The 14979-nt window shown below is 37.2% G+C and overlaps 2 protein-coding genes across 3 annotated transcripts in view; one reads left to right on the top strand and one right to left on the bottom strand.

The window, feature by feature from the left end:
- Positions 1–13867, bottom strand: part of stumps (DBB domain-containing protein stumps) — a 35049-nt gene extending 21182 nt beyond the window's left edge. The window contains exons 1-2 of one of the 2 annotated variants that reach the window (XM_044396281.2): positions 13573–13867; positions 6522–6726 (exon numbers count right to left, since the gene is read on the bottom strand). In XM_044396281.2, the coding sequence (XP_044252216.1) occupies positions 6522–6531 (10 nt within the window). In that variant the 5' untranslated portion in view covers positions 6532–6726; positions 13573–13867. Of the gene's footprint in view, positions 1–6521; positions 6727–12466; positions 12574–13572 lie in introns of those variants that run through there. The other variant, XM_070216703.1, reaches the window with a different exon arrangement.
- Positions 13868–14439: 572 nt separating this feature from the next.
- Positions 14440–14921, top strand: LOC108061027 (uncharacterized). Its single transcript, XM_017147005.3, has one exon. The coding sequence runs from the start codon at positions 14557–14559 to the stop codon at positions 14836–14838; it is 282 nt and encodes a 93-aa protein (XP_017002494.3). The 5' UTR covers positions 14440–14556; the 3' UTR covers positions 14839–14921.
- The last annotated feature ends 58 nt before the right edge of the window (positions 14922–14979 follow it).

Here is a 14979-nt window from a genome sequence, read left to right as displayed (position 1 = left end):
TTTATTTATTGTTCAACCTTAATTCCCTGTAAGTTCCGTCTTGATCAAAGACAATATTGAACAAGTAATTACAGGGCAATAAAACCGATTTGAAAGACAGCCCTAAATGGCCTGAACAAATATACACCCGTATATAATATCAGCAATCGATTGGAAATCCGACCAGGAAGGGCTTTGGCCAAACAGGAAGGCAGAAAGCGTTGGGGAAGCGCAGTGAGTGGGGAAAATGCGTAGTTGTGAATTTTTGATTTGTTATATTCTAGCCGTAAATTGTCTTGCCATCGATTGGCCAGACAAGAAGACAAGACCTTCCTCACTGTGGCACACCCCATTTTATGCATATACATATAATTATACTCGTGCATGAAAGGGCCAGCAGGGTCTATAGCATTTGTTTGCCACTTGCAGGAATATTGCGTGCATTGCTTTTATTTATTTTGTTGAACTTATTTCGCTGCCATAGCCTGCTCCTATTTACTCAGACATTTTCGTTCGAATTCCGAGTAGTCATACCCATCTACGCCCCCTCATGGTACACGAATTTTGAATCATTTATGTGCACTACGAGTTTTCCTTCACGTTCAATTGAATCTTTTTGTTTATTATTTTCCAGTTTTTATGATTTAACCCCAAAGGGGCAGCACGAGACAGGGGAAACCAAAACGCACCGGCTTCAGGGGGAAAAAAAGGGAAATGCAGGGAAATGTCTGCCCGGAAGTTTGGCAACATGGCGCGACGCAAAGTCAGCAGGGGGTCCCATAATTATTATTGTTATTATGTTCTGAAAAAATTATTCATGCCCGTGCTGTGGCAGGTGCTCACGATCTTTTTCCTCAACATTTTATTTGGACATTATTAAAAACATATTTTTTTAATCATCCTCCATTAATTATGGCTATATTCATGAAAAAGTTTAAAATTAGATTAATTGTTAAGATTTCTTTGTAAAAACAAATGATTTGATTAATTGTTTCTTGGCCGTAAAGCTTCCCAGGTTGAACCATTCAAACATTTCTTTGTTTGGAAAAATTCCAATTTTAATTGTAGAAATTTTTTGATAATTTATTTGGGTCATAAATGTTGGCAGATTGCAGGTATTTTTCTAAAATGAAAGTGGTTTCAATTTATAGCCTTTGTGGCAGGTGTTCAATGTGTGTTCGTTTTCCACTTTCTAATACTTTGAACCGTTTTTTGGCTAGCGTGCAAAAAAATGTTTGAAACTTAAGATTTGTTTAGAACTGAAAATTTGTTAGTAATAAAACTGTTTGGATAAACTATTTGGCAGAGAAAATGCTTCCGGAAATATGTGGTCTCTCAGAAAAATAATTTTAAAATTTCTTTCTTCGTAAACTTTCAAATTACACCTGTCTAAATATATGGAAAATTATTTTTCTTTGTGCCAAGTGTTATCCACTTTCTAATACTTTGAGCCAATTTTTAGCAACATGTTTAGAAGCTACAGTTTTTATTTGAACTTAGGATGAACTATTTCGCAGAGATAATACCTTCGGGGATGTATGGTATCTTAAAATAAATAATTGCCTTTATTTGTAATATCTACTTTAATAGTTTTTACAAAATTTTTAGTAAGGCACTATTAAATATATTCCTTACCAAAGGAATTTTGAGATAATTCTATTTAATTTTCGTTTCTTTTAACACCATAGATTTTGGACATTTTCCCGTTATTTGATGTATTTTTGTAGAGATCATAAAATGAGCTCCGGTCCAAGTCGCCTGCTTTAAAAACCAATAAAACTCATATCCCAAAGTGTTATTTTAGTTTTCCCCCATCCCCAGCCCGTGTCAGACAACTACCAAAAAATAACAAAAGTCCATAAAATAGTTGTGAAGAGTTCCGCCCACGGATTTGGTTCAGGGGCGAGACGTCGGCCCAGCGGAAGTAAAGTGGCCTGAAAATTGAGAAGCCGCCTTCTCGAGGGACAAACAACTTGCGAAATGAAGGATGCGCCCAAGGATTAGTAATTAAAAATTCCAAAACAAAATTCGATAGTTGGCCATGAAAGGTTTCGGGGATCGGGCACGTGCACTCCATGCTAATGGCCACTCGAGAAAAATCCACAACGGAAATGCCAAAGACAAAGGGACATTACCAAAACACAGGCCCTCGAGAGTCAGAAAAAGACAGGGATGTGTGATCAGGAAGTGAAAGCAGGGAGAAAGGTGGAAGGTGAGGACTGCGAAGATACTTTTCTCTACCTGCGTTGTAGATGTGCTACTGGAGGTGTCGAAGATGCAATCAGAAATCAAATAAACACTTTTATGATCTTGGTTTTATGACCTGCGTGTCTTGTATTTGTCGCCAGTTGCGGTTGACATGATCGAAATTCTGTTGAGGGCGGCGGACTTTTAACCCATTGTTGCCAAATACCAAATGCTATTTATAGGGCCCAGTACGGAAAGGTGTTTGGAAATGCATAAAATGCGCTTCGCTCCTCGTTCATAAATCCACGACAACAACAACGGCAACTGCGGCCACATCTGTTCAACAGATTTCAATTCGATACCAAAGTCGGGACCCGTCAGTCTCCGAACATCTCGGGCTTTGGACAACGGCAAATGTTTAATTATTTTCTTAATGGAAACTCGCACAGAGCACATGACAACGTGGTCTTCCGTGAAAAACAAAAAACCGACGAGCCTAAAAAAGGAAAATTCACAGTCTACACTAAGAAAAAAAACTTTATCTTACATGTAAATTACAAAGTAATTATTTTAATATACAAAATAAAAATTGTTTTCACTTATAATGTTCTTATAATGTTCTTTTTTTAAGTCAAAACATTTTTTAAAATTCTTTTCCAAAAGAAAAAAATTTCATTAAAAACATATATTTCTGCAGAGACCAAAAATAAAAGTTATCAAAGCTTGTGATTATTATTATTTAGATTCCCACACAGTAAATAAATATCAGCGAATTTGGCAACTCTTGAGTACAAAATGCATAAAAAACCGGAAAATTAGTTGGCAAAATTATTTAAATTCCTATTTGGTCAATAAGAATTAAAGTCGAATTTAAATCATATTAAATGTTCCTGATATGTATTGAAGTATTAAAAAAATTAGAGTAGAAACATACATAAAAAACTAAAACCGCCGCTTAAACTTCCAATTGAATACAAATAGTTTCTTTTCTGACTTTGCTACAATAATGATATTTTATATTTTCTCTGTGCAACATCCCCGTGCCAAGTCCTCGTACCATTTGCATCCCCTGTTCCCCAGCGGAGCGCGTGTCTTTTTAGTTTTTTACCTACTTCGCTTACAGGCGGAGAAGGAAGCGATTTATTCAGGGAATCTTTCTGCGCAGTTGCTCCAAGGCATCCAAGTCGGGGTGAACGCATCTCTGGGAGATTACACAACTTTATGGGGTCCATTGTGGTTGGAGTGGAGCTAGCCACAGGTTGATGTTAAATGTCAATTGGGATACCCCAGAGGATCAGTGGTGCATTAATTACGCCATCGCATTGCACTCTCCTATCACCGATCCCCTAGTTTCAGTTCTTGAAATTTTTCCGGAGTGTCTCCGATGACGTTTATAATGATGTTGTTGATCTTGTAACGCTTTGCACTTAGAATCGTTTTTTCTTCTTTTTTTGGGCAGACCCAAGGAAAGTCAAATTTTGATTTATTTAGCTATGACTGCACTTGTAATCGGAGATCTTCAAGAGAACTACGACACTCTCCTGCAAACGTTTCGTTAAGAAAAATTAGAATAGAGTGGCATATTTCTAAAAGTTAGTTAAATTTACTTTAATTATATAGAAAATGTTACCTTTACCAAAATTTGTATATCTAAGAACTGGTGATCAAAAAAAAATTTCCCTTTAGGTAGATAGATTCTTCTCCTAGTAAAACTTAGCACTTCCTTAAAGTTGTCGACATAAATTAGCATTGTTCTGTTTGGAATTAGGGACATTTTTGTGGGGACGCAGGCCAACCAAACCTACGCATTTTGCACTAAGTCTCGACATGCATCTCTGGATTTCCCCCACGAAACTTGATCAACATTCTATGCCTATGAGGAGGACTATGACTGCCTATCCAGCAGCTGAGTGTGCCCTAGACAACTTTCCTATTCCCAGTTCCATTCCCAACAGCAACCCAACTCCCACTCAGTTCAGCTCCTTTGCACTCAACGCTCCTGTTCTTCGGCATGATTATGAGGTGTGTAATTAAAATTTTTACGCTCTTGTCTCTGGCCATGTAATTCAATTATGAAGAATCATTTGTAGCAGATGAATGTCTGGCGACATCTAATGTCTTCTGGGGTATTTTTAGAGGGGATTGTCTGGCTGCATTTTCAGCTGGTGAGTGGAATCCCATAAGTTAGCCAGCTCACGAATTATTCGCAGAAGAAATTGAGCCATAAAATAATCAACGATTTCCCCAGCCAACGGCTGATGTTCACAATTAAGCACATGACATGAGAATTTGCGTAAACAATATATAAGTATATATATATTGAATGATATGACGTCGTCACTGGCAATGAGAGACACCATGGAGCGACCAATTGGGTCTCTGGTCCACTTTTCCCGATGTCTGGCCGACGGACTTAATAGATTTCTTTATCTTCGACCGCCACAAGTTGCCAGACAAGTTGGAAGGAATGTTGGCGAAACAAAAGGCAATTCCGAAGACAAGTGAAAATTAATTTGCGTAAATATTTACGCAAAATATAATTGGTATTTTAGGTGTGCCTGCTTTACAACAGAACAAGGTATGGATCATCAATTCGATCGCGTGACTCAATATTATTGTAAAATAATGAAAAAAATAATTGATTTGCGTATGGATTTTCAATTATTTGCGTCAAGGGTAGTGACGTCGGAAAATAAAATGCGAATGGGTTGTTAGTCTGTGAAAAATGATCTGTCTATGGGGTACATATACAGTTATGAGAGCAAAATGACCGAAAATTATATTTTAAAATCTTTATAAGTAGTCTATAATTTGTGATTTTTGCGCGCTTTGATCTTAAAGTAATAGCTTTTTAATTTATGATGATCCGCCATTAAGTTTATCATAAATCTAACTGCTTTATATGTAACATAAAAACGTATGTAGATAGGATACCATATTTTTTAATCTTAATACACGAGAAATCTAAAAAATACAGTCAATGAACTTGTCAAATCAAGAGCATTTTTGAGTCACCCTAAGCCTGCCAATACTGAATGAAAGGAATTTGAATGAATGATCATAAAATCACCCTACAGAGAATGTAAACAGCCAGTAAGTACTCCATTCTCAATGAGTGCAATTAAAAAGCGCAAGTAAGCTGAATGAATGGACGAAATTCAATGCAGATTTGATGAATGATTTACATAGACAGCGGCGACAAAAACTATTTATAAGAATGCTTTATAGATGCGGGCAGCGGACCAAGACCCTTCATACTTTTTCTCTCTCTCTGTTTTTGAATCTCGGGGAGTTTGTGTTTTTGTATTTTAATTGCGCCATTTCCCATATCAGCTGCCCGATTATTTGTTCTAGTCAACAGACATAAATAAAAATAACAAAAAAGGAAAGAAATGCCACTGGGAGGAGGAGGGTGAGTTGCAGATACATAAACACAGACTCGGGGCACAAATATCTGACTAATTAGATGGCTGCCCGACATTTGATTTGTTATTCAGTTCCAACTCCATTATGACTGCTCGGCACACAAATTGATGGATGACCTGCGACACCCTCGATCCGGATATCTAATAGATACACTTAGCCAGTATTTTCCCTGGGAAAATATCGCACTTTGCCGATTTTAGGTGGGCCTCCAAGACTAGAAGACTCGAAGACTAACCCCAGAACACGATCTTGGCCCCGCCCGGTTGTTTGTTTGGGTTTCGTCTCCGCTTGGGGACAACCTTAAGTGGATTGCTCCAGTTCGCTGGCCCCCGGACTAATCGTTCGCATTCGAAAGATAAATGCGTTGGCGTTCTGGGAAATTGCCAATGCGTCGTGTTTGTGTGTGCCCTGAAATGCATCTCATTCAGTCCACTTTCACAGTAGCCCCGTAGTTTCGTGGGCCGATCATGATCATTAGGAATTCCACGGAGGAGGAGTGGAAAACTCCTCCGACTAAACCGAATAGCTCGGCTTGATTTGGTGTCAAGTGAGCTCGGGGCGTGAACGAGTTTGTCATGTTTATGTCGTGTTCTGGACATGCTTCGCTATTAAGAGGGTTTTTAAGGGAGAAGGTACCAATGTACAACTCCATTTAGTTTGTAAGTATTTATGGGAATTTTCACTTGGTTCCTAGTAAAGGGTTAAGATAAAACCCTTTTTAAATAAATAGCATATGAAATGTTGAATTTTTCTTATATTTATGTTAAAAGAAAAATAGATTAATAATTTAAAAATATATTCCTTAGAGTAATCAATATTTTTATGGTTTCCATACAATATGAAAATCCATTTCCATACAATCCCACAATTCCCAGATCATAAATTCTCGTTGACATTTTATACGAGCTTCCAATTATTCCTGTACTCACCCACAGACATTGCGCTTCCTTCCTTATAATAATCGCTGGAAAAGTCTTCAGTGGGCTGTAGAAGTGAGTTTCTGTTTATTTTCCACTCCCAAAGCGCTTCGATTTGGGTAGCCTCTCCACCTGTTGGGCTTTGCACTTGTTATGGCCAGTTAAGGCGCTTCCGGCGGATACGTCAAAGTTTTGGACACATTTATAGGATTGAGACCTGCGGACCATAGAAAATAGATAGGGCAGCACAACAATTAATATTAAACAAATTTATTTAATTAAATATGCGCATGGCAAAGCACGAAAAGCAGCAGAAACCATAAATATGGGTGGGAAGGGAGGAATTTAAACTAAAGTACAGAGTGTGCTTATGCCTAACGGTTCGAGAAGTAAACTCTATAGAAAATTTCCCAACGGAAGCAGCTACTATTCTGATTTCCCCCCCGAAAATCACGCCCGGAAATGCACCTCCCCACAACTTTTTTATTAATTATTTTTAGAGATGCACTCGCAGAGTTTTGGGCTTTGTTCTATGCCTTTGAGTACTGCCAGTTTACAACTTCCTTTTTAGCCCAGTTTAAAGTGTGACAGGCCGCGGTGACCACAAACCGCAATTAGTCCATTAAATTATTAAGTACAAGGGCCATAAAATATCCACAAAACGCACACACATGCCCAGGGGCAATTTGTACTTGGCTCCCTAGTTGGGAGTCTCGTTCGTGGCCCGTTCCGAAATGCCACAGATATTTTTATTGGCATATTTCTTATTTATAAGTCAATTCACATTCGTGCCGCATATTGATTTCAATTCTGATTTGGTGCGAGAAACTCTTCCCCGCCCCCAGAAAGTCCCCAGCCCCTTTAATGAACTTCGCAATCGTTGGCATCAATACATCAACGCTCCACCATTTTACTCGTCTCGAGTTGGGGCCTCTCTTCTATATACACATTCGAATCGAATTTGTGTCGAAACCTTGATAAAAACTTTTGATTTTGCGGCCAGGCAAATGTATTAAAGAATTTCTTGTGGTTTCTCTTGATTTCTTCCGAACAAAACTCATATTTGTCTGCCCGTTGCATAAACAGAAATGCGTTGATTTGTCTATAGTCTATATTAATTTATATGCTAGCCGTCTTGTGTTTGTGAAGTTTATATAAATATTTTCTTATTTTTTTAAGAAAATTAAAAGTGGCAAAATTTGACTGATGAGGGCTGTCGACTATTTCAATATGAACAGAGATTTACCCTAATGCGAATACCTGTATTGTCAAAGATGATTTCTGGTTTTTTTTGAAGCTGTGTATAGCAACTGTTTTCTTTCCCGAAAATTTCATATTATTTTATCAAAAATCAAAAACACAACGCCAGAAAGCACGATATATAAACAGAATTATATTGTTTACAACAATGTAACCCAATTAGACTTGTTAGAAACGTTCAACAAGTCAGAAAATAGTTTAAAGTTTTCTCTGTTCTTCAAGAGTTGTTTACTCACAAATATCTAAGTATAGTACAAAATAGGGATTGATAGATGACATTGAAAATTGTGGGGTATATATTAGATACTTTTTACAATCCATTAAAGATGGAATTATTAAGTAAATAAGTCATTAAAAAGCTCGTAAAAGGCCACGATTTTCTCTTTTTCTTTCTGTTCGCAGAAAACTGAGGAGAGCAATTAAAGCATATCGCTGGGATCGGAATCGGGGGATGCGATGGGATGGGATTGGGCCTCTGGCCGGGGCAGCTGCTGTTCTGCCTTCGTTTAAGACGATTATTTCATTTAAGATGGTGACATTCATTTGCATATCAATGTGAGAGAGCTGCCCCCTCAACCGCCCCCCTTTTGAATGCCCCCGAGTGTACACTGTACATACGTGTGTGTGTGTTTTCGGCTTGATTGCTACGATTTTCATTACGTTTTACCGGATATTCCAATTTAGGTAAATGCGACGTTGCCAGCAGCAGCAGCAGCAACATCAGCAATATCCAGCCACTACAGCAGCAAAATCGACATCAGTCCGAGCATGAAGCGGGATTAATGTGCCCGTGCCCGTGGCGACATCCATCAGCAGGCATCCCAAAAAAAGAAACCCAAGATCAAGTGGAGCACGGCCATCCGCGGAGACAGTTGTCCCGGGGGATTGAACTGCCAAGATTCCTCATTAAATCCACTCCCCCTTTTTCCCACTGCCATTGGCACCTGTCTGCGGATTCATGTGAAATTTCTATTGTTCCCATTTAGTGGTTAATTAATCTCACTTGGGTGGAAGTAAACAAATTCCCAAGAATCTTTGCCAGCAAAATCAGGCTGCAGGTTTCTTTTAATAGGAAATCGGATCTATAAATACTAGCAATGAATCAGTCCAGAGAAAGTTTAATATGCCCTATATAGGGATGTGCAGAATTTAATTTATTTAATGAACTTGTAATTCATTCAAATTTTAAAACTTTTTTTGATGTACCCAAATTTTTTTATAAGTTCTGTAATCCCTCTGTAATTATAAAATTTTAATAACTTTCTTCAAGATAACGTAGAAACCAATATAAGTCAAACAAAATGAAATAACTCATTGCCTTGGGTGGTCAGTTCCTTAAAAGTCAAGCCTAATGTTTTGTTATATATAATAGTTTATAATAATAGTTTATCACATTTATTTTTTTATTCGTCACGTATGATTCGCTTCAGAAACTGCACTTACACACGGAGAAAAACGCGGCAACCCAGAAGATTGATGATTGACGAGCGAGCAATTTACAAGATCGTTTGCGCCGCGTCGGTCAAGAGTTTTGCAATCGAGCGCCACACGATACGGAATACAATCGAATAAATCAATTGAAGCGTTCGCAGCGCGCTTTTCGCTTTTCGAATTTGTCAAACGGCCAATAAAGAAACAGAAAAAATTAAGTTATTCAAAAATTGAAATCGCTGGCCGCCGAGCGGGTAACCAATGCCAATAAAATTTATAATAAATATGCCCCAGCCAAAAGAAATACGTCAGCGTCGAAGAGAAGACAATTTATTTGCGCAACAACAATAGGATCGTTTGTAAACAATTAAAATAATTTGCTGGACGACCAAAACAAAAAAATTTCAATTGGCAAAGAGAAGGAGAAAGCTACTAAAGAGTAGTGAAAAATAGCCAAGAGCGGGTAAAGAGACATGCGAAATGAAAAAGAGAAAGATCGCAGAGTTCTTGCTAGTTTATTTATAAAAAAAGAGCAAATTCTTTAAGTGAATTCTTCACATTGCAGTCGCAGATGGATATATTTAATAAAATTGGAGCAAATTAAAAGACAGCTGTGGAAAAATGTAGCACAGCAAACAGCTGACACGAAATGGGAGAAAAAATTGACAAAAGAGCGCAAAAAGGCTGTCCAAGAAACACGCATACGCAATGTTGTACAGCGACAAAACATTCCCATTTCACCCACACAGCTACTGCATTTTGAACACGAAAACATGTTTGGCTTTGAACAACTCATTTGGCTAAAATTAATAATAATTACTTAGGTAATTCGAACATTATGAGTCGTACATATGACTAATATGGAAAAGTGCGCTAAGTAAACATAGTGTATCATAGATTAGGTATTTAATATTGTTAACCGATTTTAAAAAAATCTTAAGATACATTCATTATTTTTCTTTAAATATGCATTTTAAATGCTTTAAATTTGTTATGAATACTATAACCAATGTGTAAGAATTTTTATTTCGTTATTTAATTATTTTTAAAATATTTTAATTTATCTAAAAATGATTATTAAAAACTTTCCCTACCTTAAAATTCTGAAACGTGCTGTATTTTTGCAAAATTCCCAGGAATCTTGTGTGCTGTCTGACGTTTTGATGGATTTCACTCTGACATTTCTCATGTTCGCAATGGAGTCAAAATCTGCCAAGTGGGCCACCCCTGTTCCGAAGGTCCGATTTTCATCGAACTTTTTTACTTTTCCGGTTCACAACGAAAATATAAGAACTTCATTTGAACGGTTTTGCGAAATTTTGAGTTTTACCGGAGTTATAGGGGTCAAAACATGGCATTTTTGACACTTTCGAAAAAGTTGCACTCAGTCAAAAATTCATAACTTCGGAACGGTAAGAGATATCTTTATGATGTTTTCACTAATCGCTCAAGAATTATTATGGCTTTCCATAAAAAAATTAAAAAAAAAATTAAAAATTTTTTTTCTTAAAAATAAATCAACATTTTTTTTTAGTTTTTATTTTTTTCAGTGTTCTTCACCAGCTATAGAGTTTAAAACCATTTGAAAATGAAGTTTGATTCATTACGAAAAAGATCAAAAAAAAAAAAAGAGGGGCCCGGACAAAGGTTTTTCGCAATATCGATTTGAAGAAGGGCGCACAGCGGATTCCCATACAAAACGACAAAAAGTGCGTCATTGACAGCTGCAGTCGGCTGACGCTACGCGCGCAACGGCATGTGTTGACCAGCCAATTTTCACGAGCAAGCCGTTTTTGTATGGAAAACCGCTGTGCGCCCTTCTTCAAATCGATATTGCGAAAAACCTTTGTCCGGGCCCCTCTTTTTTTTTTTTTGATCTTTTTCGTAATGAATCAAACTTCATTTTCAAATGGTTTTAAACTCTATAGCTGGTGAAGAACACTGAAAAAAATAAAAACTAAAAAAAAATGTTGATTTATTTTTAAGAAAAAAAATTTTTAATTTTTTTTTAAATTTTTTTATGGAAAGCCATAATAATTCTTGAGCGATTAGTGAAAACATCATAAAGATATCTCTTACCGTTCCGAAGTTATGAATTTTTGACTGAGTGCAACTTTTTCGAAAAAGTGTCAAAAATGCCATGTTTTGACCCCTATAACTCCGGTAAAACTCAAAATTTCGCAAAACCGTTCAAATGAAGTTCTTATATTTTCGTTGTGAACCGGAAAAGTAAAAAAGTTCGATGAAAATCGGACCTTCGGAACAGGGGTGGCCCACTTGGCAGATTTTGACTCAATGGTAAATGCGCTTTTTTCGCCCCCTCTTCATTTTTAGCATTTGTGTCGTTGGCGTTTTTATTTTATTCGGTTTTCCTCTTATCGCGATCAGTCGACCGTATGAATTTGTGCCAAAAAAAAAAGTATGCGATATGTGGGTGCACCGGCAACTGAAACCAGGAGCACCACCAGTGGCACACACAGTAAACCACCGAAACCGTCGAAACCACCGACTTAGTGGCGCTGGCACGCACGTTTTACGAGCTTCGCTTTTTGGCCACTTACAGCGCATAAATACAAAGTTGTTGACAAGCGCATAAAGACCTCGATGAGATTGTTAAATTGATGATTTTTGATAGACCCGCGAGCGACAATGAATATGGCCAACAATTAAAATTTAGTTCAATTGTTTTCATTTGTCAGAAGTCTGTCGTCGTCACATCGCTCGCAACCTGTTGCATTTGCATTGGAAAGACCTCGATTTTTATCTATTACCCCATTCGAAACATCTGGGTCTCGTTTTTCGTGGGTTCTTCAGGTGCTGTCGAGCAGTCGAATTGATGGCATTTGCTTGCGAGGAATTCAAACAGATGGCATGAACGAGCAATGCAAATGAAGGGGGGCTTATCAAAGAGGACTAAGAATTTGGCACAGAGAAAGTCAGGTGCTCAGCTAGGAAAATAGTTGGAATTAATGGCTGGTAAATGATTGGGTAGGGTAGTTTACCTTCCTTGTTTTAGTAAAGTTTAAATATTAATCTATTTAATAAATTGTTAAAGTTCCCTGTAAGGTAACATTTTCACATTTTAATTAAAAATTGAAAAAGTATTTTATCGAATATCATAAAGCACTTTCAAATATCACCAAATGCCTTAATTTTCAAGTCACATAAATCGTAAAAATCTCATTTGATTTTGCATAAATTCCTGACGAAAATAGCCCAAATTTATTCACGTTTTTTACAGTATTCACACCGATATGACGGATTACCTCACGGATTGCTCTCCATAAAAAGCCAAACTTTATTCCCGAACGAGTCGTGTGCCAAGCGAACACCGATACAATAACTTATGCGATCGGTACCAAAACACAAAATGACCAAGAAATAAAAGCAGTGAAATGCAATAAAATAAATCTATGCATCCACAATTACTGGCCAGCTCAAAAACAGCATTTTTCAGTATGTGTGTGTTTGTTTTAAGTGTGTATGTACTTGTGTGGGGCAGTGTGTGGAATATTAATTAAAGTTGCGAGCTTTGATTTCTGCCCAACGACTGGGATTCAGGCGGACAAGTGTTTTGCGTTGTAAAAACAAGCGAAAGCAAAACACCAGCAGCCTCGAGAAGAATAAGCAGACACAGAGAGAAAATATTTAAAGAGTAACAACAAATTAGACAAAATAATATATCATATTAAAAGCAATACAATTTAAAACTGTTTTTATTCAATTTTTTTCTACATAATTTTCGAGCCGTGACCAAATAATTGTTTTTCTTCCTTATATTTATTTTCAACATTTCGTGTTAAAATTGTATGAAAAAATTTGAAACTTTTTTAAAAAAAATATAATTTTTTAAAATTGCAAGGAATAACATGTTTACCTTGTGATAATAAGCATTTAACCAGAACATTTGGCACCTATGTAATGCTTTAAAAATTGGCAAGACATTTAAAAAGTCTGCGTTTTTTTCCAGTGCATATCGCACAAGCGATGAAATTCAAATTCGAATTAAACGCATTCCAGAGAAGAGCAGGCATGCAAAACGCGTAGCGCGAAGATCAGCAGCGAGATTAAAAGGGGTCGGGAATGGAAATGGGAATGGGACTGGAGGGGATTTCGCAGATTGCATAAATGGCAACCATTTGCAACAGCATTTAGCATGTAGCATTATGAAGCCCTCTTTCGCATTTAAGACACGCAGCTTGCATATTTCGCCTTGATGTTGATCGACAGTTTGACATTTTATGTCGTCGCCGCCTGTCAAAAGAACGGCGGTTACTTTCGTCTTGTACGTTTTGTGGATTTTTGCAATGCCATTTTTGTTATCATTATTGTTAAATAAAAATAAAAATTGTTTTCCCCACACAATACTCACGCAATATGACCGCTAGGTGGCGCACCAATCTTGTTGATCCAATCTCGATTGTTTTCCTTTCTCCAAAGCACACAATACACAAACAGAAACAGAAACACAAAAACACACAATGGTAAACAAATGCGGAATTCCAGTCACGAGCACTTTCCTCGATTTTTTCAGTTTTCAGTTCAGTTTTTCCGCTGCACTCGTACCGTCCGAAATCCGGCGTATAAATATATGCATATACAGATGTGTGTATATTCGGGGAGGCTATGGCCAACCGATCCGATCCACGCCAAAACCAAAACGAAAATTAAATAGCCGCCGCTCGTTGGCTGCCTGTTTGCTTTTCGGTTTTTCTGCCCCAGCGGACTAAAGAGAAGCCGAGCGGATCGCTTTGGATCGCAGAGCAATAAAAATAAAAGCAGAGCAATCGGAAAGCAACAACAACAACACATTTGTGGAGGGGGTGGAAAAAGTTTGGCGCGCTTTGGCGCTCGTTTGCATATGTGTATGTACATTAGTGCTCTTTGAATTGAAGGAAAAGAGAATGAGAGACGAAATAAAAGAGAGCAATGACTGTCTCTTGAGGGGAAAAAGTTGGATCGGGATTTGTAAATATTACTAAAAGTTGTATCAAGGAAAATTTAAAAAGAAGTATATTAAAGAAAATTTCGGTTTAAACTAGATAGGTAAAATTTGTCATTATTTAAAAGAATGGCACACTATACATGTACAACTATAATATTTTATTTACCTTTATAATAAACATTTTCCTTCTTAATTTTCCCTACAGAAACCAACATGGCGTATGAGTAATTATACCCGTAATTTAAAGAGTAAACAAATATATTGTTTAATTCTCTACTCAATTTTAACTGTTAGTTCTGTCCGCTAAACACCTGAGCAAATCTTGATCTTTGAATTGTCTCGGCTCCAACCACATTTCTTTGACTTATAAGACTATGATTTAGTCACATTTTTTTAGTCGCCTCAGAGTGAATGTCCAAAATGGTGTCTACAAGGTACATCTTGCTATTTCTGGCCCTGTACTATTTCCTGGATGACGTTGCGGCTGTGACCTGTGATGTAGCCCCCACGCAAGCCGGTTGCATTGACTGTAGAGTGTATCCCACCCATATCGAGTGCTTGCAGAAACTTTGGACTGCAACCACAACTGCAGCTCCGCTCACTACGGCCACCACCAGAAGATCCCGAATCAGCAGAGTCCGCAACTTCTTCAGCAATTTCTTTACGCGAGTTAAAAGTAAAAGTTGGTTTTAAGAAATAAATCAACAAATGACAAGATTTTAAAAAATATACAATTATATACGTTTTTTAAGAAAAAGAATTTAATTTCTAGGTAATATTTTTCGAGTGAGAATTTTGTTTTGCATTTTGAACTAATAAACATCAAATCTATTT

This window comes from Drosophila takahashii, chromosome 3R (genome assembly GCF_030179915.1).
Source record: "Drosophila takahashii strain IR98-3 E-12201 chromosome 3R, DtakHiC1v2, whole genome shotgun sequence".
In the NCBI taxonomy this organism is placed as follows: domain Eukaryota; kingdom Metazoa; phylum Arthropoda; class Insecta; order Diptera; family Drosophilidae; genus Drosophila; species Drosophila takahashii.
Note: the sequence above shows the minus strand (reverse complement) of the source record. Positions and strands in the feature narration are given on the sequence as shown.